Raw genomic sequence first — 15086 nt, 5'->3', positions numbered from 1 at the left:
ATTTCCCACAAAACATTTTCATTTTGAATTTCAATTAAATATATCTGAAAAATATTTTATTCATAAATATTAGATTGTAACCACTTTTAGCACAAGTTTCTTCAAGTGCCTCACACATTGGGTATTGAAAATCGATCAGATGCACTAGACTTTAGGCCTTAGATACAAATATACTCGTAAATCAGTAAAGTAGCTGATTTACAATAATAGTAGTTCGCAATTTGATTGGAAAGATGATAGACGATAAAGACAAACTGAGTGAAAATATATATACTTTAGTTTTCAACATAACTAATAATGATTATATACTTTCTACAAATGCAAACAGTTAGTACGAGTACCAATTACAAACGATAACAAAACAACTTCAAGTTCAAAGAAAATACAAACGTTTCAGCTTTTAGCAAAATCTGTCATTTGGTAGCCAATTTATCTCTGTCCATCATGTATTATCTAATACTGTAAACAATATGTTTGATCAATATATTGTCAGCGTAACTTTAATAATTTTGGTATCGTAATCGTTTCTTTTAAAAAATATCTTGACGACTTTCAGGTATGCTGGGTATAACTTGTACTGTAAAAGAAAAAATGCAACAATAATGAAGTAATCTTATATTATAAGCGATGATATATTGAAAGCGATGATTTCGGGAATATGACATTTGTATCATTAGTAATTCGATCTGAAGTTCCATATAAGTTAAAAACTAAAATTCATAATGTTGATGGAAATATTAAGTTAACCTATTTTTTATGAGCGTTTTGCCATTTTATACGTCGTTAATGAACTTCAGATATAGGTTATATATGCACTATTTGTTGCTCTTACCAGATTCTACTCCGTTCCATTCACTAACAACATTATGGTGATGCTGACGAGGGTTTGGATGATCTTCAACAATGCCTTCGAATAGTTTCGGATCAACCGCAAGTTTTTCTTCTTCGTCAATTTCAAATATTTCTGTAACTTTGACCTGTAGGATAGATATTTTAATGAAAATTTCATACTGTAATATTTTTAGCAAATTGCTTACTTTATTTGTAAGATCGTCGGTATAATAATAAGCATAAAGCGCATCGTTATGGGTAGTTACTTTGAGAACATGTTCATAGTTGTCCACATCTCCTTCTATTGAAGGAGCACCACTGGAAAAAAATCATAACTTTATTATACACTATATAAAAAAAATTTATACAGCTTAACTTAAAATTAATGAAATTGTAGCTTCATACGGAATAAACTTAAAAAAAGAGAATTTTATATTTTATGATAAAGCGTCTTCCGAAAATTTTTACTATTACTGTCAAATTTTAGGAGTATAAATAATACAATTGGTAGATCGGACCACCCGTGTGCTGTGTATACTATAACTATTATAACAACTATTCAATACCATGTAGATATTATTTACAAATAAAGACGAACGCTTTATTGCAAGTATGGGAATCCAGGGGATTGTATTTTCAAAATCTAAACAAAAATTAAATGGGAAACGGTAGACTTCTGAATAATGGCTTGCTGTAACAGGACCATTTCTCCATTATACATCTCAGTCTAAATAGGTACTTTCAGAATATTTCCGAAGACATTTTCGACGACAAAACGTTTTTTGTTTACAAAAATCGAGATACAAATTTGTGCGAATATTTCCTTCAAGGTATGCTATCTCAGGTTTAAAATTGCCAAAATCGGACCGTAACTATTCTAGCCCACAATTCCGTAAATGTGGACCCCACAGTGAAATATATTATTGAAATTCGAAGATAATCCTTTCCTGATAATAGTATGTTTATGTGTCAAAAACGAGGCAAATCGGATCAATGTTTCTTTTACTTCCCATATACCTAATATAATGATTTTCGAAATTCCGTTTGACTTTATACCCCACAGTCAATATGATCTTAATTAATATTGCAACTCTGTTCCTAAAATAGTTAAAATCGTGTGAAAATTTGCACTAGCCTATAACTCATATAACTAACATCAGTATTTTCAAACATCCGGTTGACTTTGCTCCTTATATATTGTTAACGGTACGGGAGGTACCTCACTAAACTCATTAATACATATGTAGTAATGCTAAAGACAGATATGTAAAATCGTGTCAATGTCCCATTTACCTAATAAAGGATTTTCAAACCTCCGGTTGGCCTTATACCGTTTTGCACATCAAAATCACATTTATGTCAGATATATCTCTTTGGCATTGAATGTTGAATTTTTTCCCAAAATTTTTTAATATGAAGTTTTGAGAACACCTGAAGGTGAAATGTTCGGTTAAACCCGAACTTAGTCCTTCGTTACTTGTTATATATATAGATAGATAAATATGTTTTTGAAAAACTTACCATTCATCAACTAATATTGATACCCTTGGTCCGTATAGACGTTTCGAATGCAGTAAACCCGTCGTATCAAAGTGTGGCGGTTCACAGATCTATTTAGAGGAAAACAATTTAAGTGATGTTACCCCAGTAGAAATTAATAACAAATTTAACTTACTGTGAATTTGCTTATAATGTGGGTTTGTACAGTTTCAATTAATCTTCTTAAAATATTATCTATCCTGCCGCGAATGTGTTTGCCTAATTTTGGTGTGAGTGTAGTTATCCTATGAAGCGAAGACAAAAGTAGAGAGTGCATACATAGTGGAAACAAAAGTGATATGGTTGATAAATTGTGAAATAACAATTTATTAGTTATTTTATTTTGCTCTTGCAGATTACGACAATTCAAATAATTTGAAAGAATAGTTAAGCAGAAGTGAAGTTTCCAAGCCAATTTGGTAAGCTAATAAAATTTATATAACGGTCTCTGTAACTTACATTTTCGTTATACATTTTCTTTAGCAAAATTTCATGTTTTTACACCCTTGCACAACTTTGCAGCACTTGAACGTATTTTATTGATTATTTTTTGAACGATCTTTGGCAAACCTATCTAGAACTCAAATACTTAATATACTCACTTAATAGCTTATCCTTATTTCTCAAATATGTTAAATGTAAACAAGATACATACATAAATAATGACAGTGGACAATGGACGCCCAAATACATACATATTTTAAATGTAGTTTCAATAAACGCGATTAAATTAGTTATTTTAGAAAAGCCAAATAAAAGTATGAAGTGGAAGTATTCTAATATGATAATGTTAACCAAAATAGTTCATACGAATTTCAAAATATGTTAAAATTGTTTAATTATTAATTACTTAATTTAATTTTTATTGAACAAATACGAATAAAAAAATCAATTAAAGAAATAAAGGAAATGCGTAAATAATCGAAATAACTTTACAATTTTAATTAACTATGTAAATATTACACACCTGTAATTGTTTTCGATATTTTCGTTTATTAAAGTATAATATTTATATTAAATTTACTTGCAATTAACTAGTTTATAAGTAAACAATTTTACTAAATTTTACTCGTGAAACTTTTACTTTATGTTAAGCGCTTGTAAATGTCTTCCCAAATGGCTTTGGAAGCTGCTTCACTGTTCTAGAATTAAATGACCAAATACAAAATTAAAAAAATAATAATATACATATATTACATTTGAAGTATAAAAATATTAAAAGTTTAAATACAAATGTTCATAATGGTGCAGCGAATATTTGCATACTTTCGCATCATGTTGCTACAGAGTATAATAATTGGTCTGTTCATCTAACGATAGTTTGTATCGCCTAAAATTAATCGAGATACGAGACGAATTGAAATCTGGTTGACCGTCTGTCCGTGCTAGAAAAAACTTGATTAAAACAGAAATGTCTTGATGAAACTGGCTACATATCGTTGTTGACACCCAAAGGAGGTGGGTATTTCAGATAGGACTACTTCCACGCCCACAAAACGCTTTTAAACGGGAATTTACAATAGTTCTCATATATCTAATACACGGATTTTAAAATATCTGCTTCACTTTATACCTTAAATTTTGGTCAATATATGAGGTTTCTTAATTAAATTCAGAAGGCCTCTATTTCTGGTAATTGCATGCCGTAATACTAAACCTGGATAAAAACATTCCATGGCCCATATACATACATACATATGTATGTATATAAAAGTATTAATAAGAATTATATATGAATTTCAAACTTCCTGTTGGATTTATACCGTATATATCTTAGCAAAATTAAGTGGAAGTATAAATAATATTGAATATACTATAGTGTTTTTTTAAATGTGTGAATTTGTTCCACGAATTACTCCAGCTCCCATATACTACATATAATGATTTTCATTAGCCCAGAGTGAAACTGGTTCCCAAACTTTGGTTGAAGATTTCCTCATATACCCCATATGTTACAAAACCCTTTTTTATTGTTAAAAACTAGGTAAAGTGCTACTTTGAGACTGTATATTATGGAACAATATGGGAAAGATGGAATTTACATGGATATTTTGTAAAGAAATCTCGTCTCAAGTCCGAATGATATGAGTTTTAGCAGTTTTTAACAGAACCGTTATATGGTGAGTGGTTATCATCCGATGTCATCTATTTTTATAAAGTTCGTAGGGGTGCTCTCAAGGGATTTGTCCTGGTTATTATAGCTTCAATGGTTTGGGCGATATATACATTAAACCTTTTAGGGAGCGGTGGCACGCCTATTTTTACAAAATTTTTTGCCCTCAGGTGCCCCTTGCCACTGCGACCCCTGTGCCAAATTACTGTTCTACTACTGTGAGCAAATTGAAAGGCGAATTTTTAATTTATACTTCGCGAGTTTTTCGAATCGGTAAATTTTTTTTCTGTAAGTTGGTAGTATTGTCAGTGACATCTATGCTAAATTTCACGTTAAAATATTCATTAGTATTTGAGATACACGTCATTTTGTGAGGCTCTAAAAGTGAATTCTTTGAATTTATTGAACAAAGAAGTGCGATAATGAACCATCACATACTGCATTGGGTATTCGTGATCATTTCGACAGATTTTCAACTAATAACGTGCCGCAACCACCGCATTTACCTGATTTACCTTCGTGAAAGTTCTGGCTATTCAGCAAATTCACATGACCACTCCGAGGACACCGTTTTGTTTGAGGATATAAAAGCTGAATCGAAGAAGGCTCTGAGGATTTTTCCAAGTGCTATGATGACTGGAAAATTCGTTGGCATAAGTGTATTGCAGCGGGAGGGGATTACTTCGAAGGAAATGAAATGGATAAAATTCACCTTTCAATTTGATAACAGTAGTATATATTAATTTAGTGCTTAGTCATGTCACTTTATAAGTTTTTATTTAATGTTTCCCCATTTTTTGCTAATTTTGTTTCATCACGATTTCTTAATTTAATTTAATAATTATTTGCTTACTTGTTTTATGATTAAATTTCTTTTAACATGGTCTAAGCGTAACAATTAGAAATTCTGCCTAGCAAGTTGTGTTATTACTGAGCGCCATAACCGTAATGCAATTTCGCATATGAAAATTTTATACTTATGTATGTATTATTTGTGATTATTGTAATCGTAATCATAAATTCAACGAGCTTGTGTAAAAAAAATTACTTAAAACAAATATACTTATTTACATATACAAAGAGCAGTGAATAACTTACTTTGACATTGTTGCCATAAAGAAGTCTAATGGCACTGTTGCTGGTAATGACAACAATTTTAGTCCACGATGTCTGAATATCCAATTCGCCAGTCCTTTATTAGCTTGCTCTATATAATCCTGAATCACATCCAATACAGTTTGTGGCATGTTTGAGCTTAAAGCATCCTAAAATGACATGCACACAGTTATAAAATGAAATGCAATCTCTCTATAATTGCAAGATAGTGATGTACTCACATTTCTATGCTTTTTACACTCTCTACACTCAGGATCAAAGTCCTGTGGCTGTGCCACGGTTTCTGATACTACGAACGTTGATTGTACTGCCACACAACGGCGACAGTTTATTAAATTATTACGATTAAGAAACTGCATCGCATCGTCAAAACCCTGCTGACAGAATTTCGAAAGAAATTCTGGACGTGGTGGAAAAAGTATACGAACAAAGCGATTAACATTCTGTCGAGATATTTCTATACTCGTATTCGCCCAATTCAAATGGAAAAGTTGCGAACTTTGATCGCGTGGACAAATATCGCTTTCTCCGCAGAAAGGACTCACGGTTATTGTGTTCTCATCTAATATCGGTAAATTGTCTGAAAACGCTCCATCCATATACCGTACTCCTCGAAACCGAGGTGGAAATATGCCAGAAAAGCCCGGAATAAAGCATGCACACAATAGAGCCTGCAAGAGTTCGTCGCGTGACTCAAATTCAGAAACGATGACATTTTTGCCATCATGCACTCGTGTTAATGAGACATGCAAACGTCCACTAACACGTTTGTGCGCATCTTCAGGCAAATGTTTTTGTAAACCCTCAAACAGGCAGGTCTGTATATTGAATGAAGGGCTAAAAGGTCCGAGAGAATAACGTCGAGCTTCGTTAACTACACGAAAAAAGTCAGATGTCATGCTACCTGAAAAAATACATAAAATAAAAACAATTCTTAATTCTTTATCAGTACTTTTGTAAAGTTATAGTTGGCATGAGAATTTTGACTAGAAGACAATATTGTTGCTTTATAAACAATCAAACCTTAGCGAATAATTAAACGTATTATAAACTAAATCAAATACAAAATCAATATAATGTAATGCATTTGTTGCTATATTTATATCCAAGCAAAGTTGTATACCTAATAATTAAAACAAAACTTTAAATTTGTTTGCTCAATTCTCACAGCCAATAAGAGGGGGTACAAATACATGTCTGTGGCTGTAGTATTAAACAAAAAAATAAAACTGTGCACAAAGATTGACGCAAATCATCTTATTTTACGGAATTGAGTTATTAACTCAATATTATGATTGTGGTGCATTATTTTAAATATTTTCTGGCGTCAATGAACTTGAGCCTTATTTACTTATACTAGTATATGTACTTTAGAGCGGGTCGATATTTTTCTATAAAATCGCGTATGCGGGAATTGTTCTACAGATCGTTCTGAACATCTCAAAACAGAGCGGTCGTTTATGTTTGCTGATGGCTATGTTGAATAATTTCACTCATCGTAAAAATCGCCGAAGGTACTACAGAAAGACAAACCTATACTAAATACTAATGATTATTTTGATGTGCCATTTGGCACAGATGTGACTGACAGTCATACGAACCTAGAAAAAATATTTCGACGAATGGGTTTTCGCGGGAAATTTAAATTAAAAAGTCTTATTATTTTTCGCCTAAGATACGACTTGTGTCGTTATCCTGTGGAAATAGATGCTTTTAAACTCAATTTAAGTGCACTTGGACATAATTCTTAATGCTCAAAAACGTATACGAACGAACCGTAAGGAATAATTTGATAAGTGCCGGTTTTCATGGACGAGACGCACCTCGTACGTAAGCCATACATAAGTAAAGTTAACAAATAGAATAGGTGGGCGTTTGATAAACATTTAGACAAACCGTATTCGCTGTCGGAAAATATTTCAAAATTTAATATATTTGATCGGATGGCGCACGAAAAGTGTAGTTTCAAGTAAAAACTGTATTGCCAACAGTAAAGCACGGTGGGAATGTATTATGGTTTGCGAGCGTATGTCTGCATCTGAAGTTGGACACTTGGATTTTATTAGTGAAGAAATGGATATGTACAATTATTTGAACATAAAAATATGTACGTCTAAATGTGCTTAAATTGGGCTTTAACAGTAGTAACATCTCTTTCCAACAGGATATGGATCTAAAACACGTCGTCTCTTGTATGTGAATGGTTTTATATGATTGCAAACTACTCCATATGCCCCCGCAATCTCGACACATTAACTCTATTGAACATATCTGGCACTTATTGGAAAGCCGTATTCGAAAACATCGAATTTCATCAAAAGAGTCTGTCGATGTCTGAAGGCAATAATGTAACAGAAGGATGGCCAGTATGATAAAATAATAAATATATCCTATAACTTTTGTAATTACTTTTGATATATGTACATATATAAATAAGACTTTTGATATGAATTAAGCGCATTTTAAGCTTTTTTATTCATTTTTTATTTGTGTAAAAAAAAAAAATTCGATAAACCATATTTACAAAAAACCACAATACTATATACAAGTATGCTTATTTTAAAGCAAATAAGCGTGCCATAAATTGTTACAACTAGGTGTATGCAAACTTTATTGATTCACTGTGTCTGCATACACCCATTTATGTATACATATATTCAAACTCGACGAAAAACTTTACATGCAAATGTCTGCGTACAGTTGGTATCAACTAACAACTAATTAATTGTATTAAATGTACCTCCGTAAGGCGTTTTGGCATAGAATTCATCAGTTTTTTTGTTTCCTCTGTTGTAATCTTGTCCCACCCCTCGACAATGACGTCTTTGGGCAGTTTTTTTTGCTATAATTGTGTGCCTCCTTATTTTTCGCTCGAGCAGGTCCCACAAATGCTTTATTGGGTTAAGATCAGGAGTCTGAAGAGGTGTTCGCAGCTGATTCTTAACATTATACAACAACCTTGCTTTGTATTATGGGCGGTATGGGCTTTAAGTTCCAATTTCTCAGGACTTTCAGTTAAATTGTTTTTAAAAAAGTTCATGTATTCACTCTCATCCATGAATGTCTCCATAAAAGTCAGGTTTTCTACAACACTTGCTGCCATATACCCCCACATTATGCCGCTTCCTCCATGTTTTACCGCGCCAACGAGATTTTCATTTTTAAATGTTTCTCCGCCTAGAATTTATACGAATATTTATATGTAACATATAACGTGACTCCAGAAGTCTGTCGGCTTTGAGATGAACTCATTAACAAAATATAGGCGCTTTTTCCTATTGATATCTGCAGTCATGGGTTTCTTACGGACTCTGCTATGGTTTTTACAATTCGACGTGCCGTATCCTCGGAGATCGATTTGGAAAAGTTCTATAAGATCTGATGATGGATTGAGTGAGCTGTCATTCTTGGATTACGTCGAATGGACTTAATAATGGTTTTCTACTAGAGATCTGTTAGCAACGGCGGGCGGTCATATCAAGCCTTTGGAATGACGCTTGTTTAATACTTTTGAATAGCGAAGAAGGCTCTTCTAACTAGATTACCAATTTATCTATAAGTCTTTCCCTCTAAGAAATGTTTTAGAATAATTTTTCGCTTTCCAACTGAAATCTCTTTGCCTTTCTGCTCCATGTTGTAATTCTCCGAAATGTGATGCAAAATTAAAACAAAAGTGTGCAATATCAATTGCCTAGATATTGTGGATACGGTCAATACTAAAACAATCTAACGCTAATCGCCGTTGAAGAAAGCTGTACGCAGACTTTTGCGTGTACATTATTTCGTAGAATTCATTTTAATTAATTATTAATTACAAGTAATACATAAAACGTTGAAAATTCTGAGAGAAATACGTTACTAAACGGACTGAATTATAATTAAAGCCTACTTACATTTTAAGAAAATCTGAAATATTCATTTGAGAATTTTTGATTAAAAACTATGATATTTTTATAATATTAGGTCAATATAAGTGGCATAAATAAATATTTTAAATTCAAAAAAATACAGCACCTTTGGGACATAAGAAGACAAGTTTCCACCGAATGTCATTAAAGAAAAAGATAAAGTAAAAAGTCCAAAATCTTGGTTATTTGAATACAAACAAGAAAAAACGTTAACTTCGGTTGCACCGAAGCTAAATACCCTTCACAGGTGCATTTCTGTTAGTAACTATGTGTTCAGTTTGTATGGAAGCTATATGCTATAGTTAACCGATCTGATCAATTTCTTCGGAGATTACATTGTTGCCTTAGAAAATAATATATACCAAATTTCGTGAATATATCTTGTCAAATGTGAAAGTCTTCCATACAAGCATTTGATTCCGATCGTTCAGTTTGTATGGCAGCTATATGTTATAGTAGTCCGATATCGGCCGTTCTGACAAATGAGCAGCTTCTTGAAGAGAAAATAACGTTTGCAAAATTTCAAAACGATATCTTAAAAAATGAGGGACTAGTTGTTATATATACAGACAGACAGACGGACATGGCTAAATCGACTTAACTCGACATACTGATCATTTATATACATACATATATACTTTATAGGGTCTCCGACGATTCCTTCTGGGTGTTACAAACTTCGTGACAAACTTAATATACCCTGTTCAGGGTATAAAAATCTATATACAAAAGTTATAGACTTTTCCATTTCCTACAATATTGTCATATAAATTTTTTCTATATTAGTCGTAGTATGGGTGCAAATCGAGATAAACCATTCTTAATACTTAACCACCCTTTCCTTTTCTCGACCTCAGATTGCACGTAAATTATTTTTCCTTTAATGTTTCGTTTCCGATGGGTTTCATCCTACTATGAATCCATTATTTTTTTATTATTTTCAAAGGCTTTTGCAATAGTCTAATAACGCTTTAAGATTGCTTAACAGTATTATTTGAGGACGCGTCACAGATGGAAAGCAAATTTTCAAAAATTCGTGGGGAAAGACATTCATATTTCAAATTATCGAAGTAAGTTTTCAAAGCTTTTTAAGAAACCTCCTTTATAATAGTAAGATTTCTATTCTATATATTAACAAATTCACACATTTCATTTGAAATGAATAATCACCAAAATATTTGAAATTCACTGTAAAGAGAATTATAGAATCTGCCTGATTATATAATAATTATCATCACCAATTTATTAGGTTGTCAAATATCTGCCTTCCGCTTTTTTGCTCTTTATTCAATGCTTTATAAAAAGTGTTGCAGCGATCGAATTTAGTTCAAATATGCGCCGATAATGTTTCGTTCGATAATGTTTCCATCTAGACAGCAACTTCATAATACCTCCTCAAGCGGATTTGCCTTTAAGTAAGGAAGACTTTAATGTTTACACGTCTATAACTGTTGAACTGTTGAAGATCTTTCAAAGATGTATAGTATTGCCAGATACGAGCTCTGTAGCGCTTTATATATAGCTGCGAAATTCAAAAGACAAAAAGGCGGAAGGGAGATATTTTCCAACCTAGTATTTTCTGTGGGCAGTGCTTCTCAATTTTATAAAATGACAAGTAAGAAACTGTAGTTATTTATGGAAAGACACGTCGGCCATATGGCCTCCACGGCTTTCCGTACATCTCGTTTGTCCAAAATTTTCATGACCATTCTGCATAAATGTGGCCGAAGTTGAATCTCCTCCTTTAAAGTCCAAAGTGTTGTGGGCTTGTTGCAATAAACCTATTTCACAGGCTGTATGACATGGAGCAACGTATTGCTGAAACCACGTATTGGCCACTCAATATCATCTAACTGGGTTATGTCCCGATATCGGGCATTTTCCAAAAAAGTATGGTCTAATGCCTCCAGCTCAAAATCTACACCAAACAGTGACACTTTGTGGATGAATTTGTTTTTCGACAATCACATATGGGTTCTCAGAACCCCAAAAGCAACAATTTTGGCGATTAGCAGACCCATCAAGGTGAAAATGTGTTTCAGCGCTTAGGATGATTTTGCTCGAAAGTCAGCATTCATTTGTTATTGGAATTTGTATATTGTTCAGTAATGAAGACACATTGTTCTATCGTGTAACACCGCATTTTTATATTTTTAAGCCTAAACTGTCAGCTGTCGATATGTTCTTTTTTTTGTGCTTGTGTTGTTAACACTTTACTGCATAAATGACGGTAAATTTAAATCTGGCGTTAATTTTGGGATTCCTTGTATTTAATTCCGAACTTGGGTTAACTTTCAGATACCTTTTACTCCATAAGCGAACCAAAAGTCATCAAAATTGGACCAGCTGTTTCGAAGGAGTTTGGTAACAAACACCTTGGCACGAGAATTTTATATATTAACATGGATAATTCACACACTGGACGACATATTCGTCATAACACATGTTGGAAAAGCGAAAATAATGTGGGAGTGGGGCTAATGATACAAGGAGTAAAGTCAACCTTTTTATTAGGTATAATGCGGCCAAGAGAAGCCTTCATCCGATGTATTTTTTACATACAGACTTACTGTTCGCTGTAAAAACTTGGGGCCACACGATCAGTATCTTAGGATTTCTTATCTTGAATAGAAGCAAATTTTAATAAGGTGGCCTACTTTAAGCGCACAACCCGGACAAAGTTGCATCCCGATACATTCGTTGTGGTTGGATTGACATAGTGGAAGAAGATGGAAAATTATATTAAATAGAAAGTGGGGGTAGGGGCAGTCCGATTTCGCTCATTTTCACACTGGAACATAATATAAAATACTAAATTTGGTCGATATCGATTAAGTAGGTCCTGAGGTATGGGTTTTCACCTAAATGTGGGCGGTGCCACGCCCGTCGTCTTATTTTGTCTCTGGCTTTTTATTTATTGATTTATGGCGCTTTTAATAGTTTTAAACAAAACCGTTAGAGTGGACGGGGTTATCAACCGATTTCATTCATTTTTACAGTACCGGTAGGGGTGCTTAAGGGATTCGAACTTAGCAAATTTGGATATTGTATATTAAGTGGTTTAGGAGATATGCCCCAAAAACTTCTTAGAAGGCGGGGATACGCCCATTTTTCAAATTTTTTTTTCACTCAGGAGTTTCTTGCTACTTCGATCTCTTGTGCAAAATTACGGTTTTCTTGTTGTTGTTTCATCCCATGCCTCCTTGACCACTGACCAAATTTGTGTTGATCTTTTCTGATGCAAACCACTCCGTAGATAGTTTGGTCGCGTGCTTTGGGTCGTTATCCTACTCACACGTAATTCTTATACCTTTTTAAAGTAGAAAATTGTAACATAAGATAGTTCCATGATGTCAAAGATCAAATGTGTAGGACCGACCCTATAGTACGAAAAGCAAGCTTATATCATTACGCTCAGACCTTGTTTAAAAGTTTTGATTCTGTACCTGGAGTGATAAATTGTGTTTGGTAGTGGTCGGACATTCTTTCTGGACTGATGAAAAATATCTATTTCTATTCTATCAACTCTACCAAAATAATAACGCTTGTTGACTTGGCAAGTTCGTATACATAAATATGTTAGGAAAGATCTTTAATATACCCTGTTGCACTACTATTCTCATGAACATAACTGTATAAATGTATCTGCATTTAACAAAACTTTTAAAATGATTTATTATCATTACTTAGTTTTTCTATAAGAAATAAACGTGCGTCAAGTGTTTCTTATCAATCACAATAAATCAAATTATTCTGGATAATCTAAAGAGTTTTATTAATATAAAAATCCTTTAACAAAAAATTTATTTATCAGTAGCATTGATACTTTTTAAAGTATAAATTCACACACAAATGATTAAAAGTACGTGTACAATACCTACATACTTATGTATACCTATTAATGTTTCGACGTAAAGTGGTTCTATAAGTGGTAAAAACTTTAACGCGATTCCGTATTAGAAAAACGGATAAGTTCGATGTCTAAATATATGTACATACATAACATTTATATACATAAGTATATGTATAATGTAAGTAGGCATTCTATACAGACATATTTACAAAGGTATGTGTTTATCTGATGTGGGATATTTTTACACATGGCGTTTGTTAATCTACCATCTGCACAATGGTGATTTCAACCACCAAATATAACGGAAATGTTTGGTACCTAAAGTATCATAGCCTACGAATACCGAAAAATGCATAGACATCATCATAATTTATTTCCTAATAAAGTTTCAGTAAAATCCAACTGAAAATATAAAATCATATACATATGTATGTATGTATCTACCTTTATGTGAAAAATAATAAGGACAGTGTGCTTCAAGAAATGTGTGAGAATCAAAACTATTAACTTTGCAAATTTGTTGGAAACAAATTGAAAATGAGTTTTTTTAACTTTATCCAGGTTTGCAAAAGTATTGTATTTTATTTGCATTTTTTAAAATAATGCGATTATAACATATGAAACACATATGTACATATGACAACACTTTTTGTATTACTATTATAAGCAGTTTTTAAATAGCTTAAGGTCGGTATTCTGCTTGTCACGATTGTCTCATGTCTCTAATTGTCACAATGGTAATTTAGTGATTCTGTTAGTCAGGAGTGGTCAGAATATGTCGATAAAATAATTGATCAGATCAAGTTAGGAAAAATATTTAAAATTTTTACAAAATAAAATAAATGTTGAAAATAACTCGTTATCAAAATTAGACAAATATATCCTACATAAAAAGAATGTAGGGATAAGAATTCTCATCAATATGGACAAAGTTACCAAACATATGTCATAAATGTGTGATTACAGGCATAACTTTAATTCATGGGTAAAGAAAGTGAAGAATATGAATTCAAACCAATTTTATTTTGCTAGATAAAAGAAGATGCCTATGTACAAGTAGAGCAACAGCATTTAATTAAAACATAATCCGTATTATGAAGTGGCGATTGTTCCGCATCATGGTAAAAAAGTGGGAAAAAATATAATATGTCGATAATAGGTATCGATTTATCAACCATTTTTTGCCATTATTAGCGGGTATGGAAAAACTATCATCAAAAAAATTATAGACCTGGCAATAGGTTATATCAAAATACAGTAAAGAGGAAGATATGTAGGTGCAAAACAGCGTTCGTAACATCTCATGGCTTGTATGAATTTACAAGAATGCCATTCGGAATGTACCGGCAACCTTTCAACGCCTTATGAATGAAATTTTTACGAGATTTTATTAAAAAACTTGCGTAGTACAAGGAGCTTTCCAAATTAAACAGGACTTTTTGAATCTAGCGCCCCCTGGTGGCGCCATCTACATGTCGACTGGTGCGTTAGAATCTGCTATCTTTATCGATTGTCCAGTGAGACATTCGTTCATTTCATGACATTCATCGATTGGAAGTGAAGTTATTGCGTTTTAAGTGACAGTATGTTTGTGTTACCGGTGCGGTGGTCGTGAGGACATAAATGACGATCAACATGTGGCCCAATCAAAATCCGTGATCACCGGAAATTACATCGAAACTGTGAGTGAATTCATCAAAAATCAGCCGAAATCATCGTTGAAATT

At 32.8% G+C, this 15086-nt stretch overlaps 1 protein-coding gene across 2 annotated transcripts in view; it reads right to left on the bottom strand.

Moving 5' to 3' along the window:
- The window catches only part of LOC120776812 (1-acylglycerol-3-phosphate O-acyltransferase Pnpla3), a 32689-nt gene that overhangs the window by 3206 nt on the left and 14397 nt on the right, over window positions 1-15086 (bottom strand). Inside the window, exons 2-8 of one of the 2 annotated variants that reach the window (XM_040107815.1) lie at window positions 5821-6503; window positions 5582-5748; window positions 2507-2615; window positions 2353-2441; window positions 1038-1149; window positions 833-977; window positions 391-577 (exon numbers count right to left, since the gene is read on the bottom strand). In XM_040107815.1, the coding sequence (XP_039963749.1) occupies window positions 531-577; window positions 833-977; window positions 1038-1149; window positions 2353-2441; window positions 2507-2615; window positions 5582-5748; window positions 5821-6503 (1352 nt within the window). In that variant the 3' untranslated portion in view covers window positions 391-530. The remainder of the gene's footprint in view (window positions 1-390; window positions 578-832; window positions 978-1037; window positions 1150-2352; window positions 2442-2506; window positions 2616-5581; window positions 5749-5820; window positions 6504-15086) is intronic. The other variant, XM_040107814.1, reaches the window with a different exon arrangement.

This window comes from Bactrocera tryoni, chromosome 5 (assembly GCF_016617805.1).
Source record: "Bactrocera tryoni isolate S06 chromosome 5, CSIRO_BtryS06_freeze2, whole genome shotgun sequence".
NCBI lineage: Eukaryota > Metazoa > Arthropoda > Insecta > Diptera > Tephritidae > Bactrocera > Bactrocera tryoni.
The sequence above is the reverse complement of the archived record's forward strand: the minus strand, read 5'-3'. Positions and strand labels throughout refer to the sequence as shown.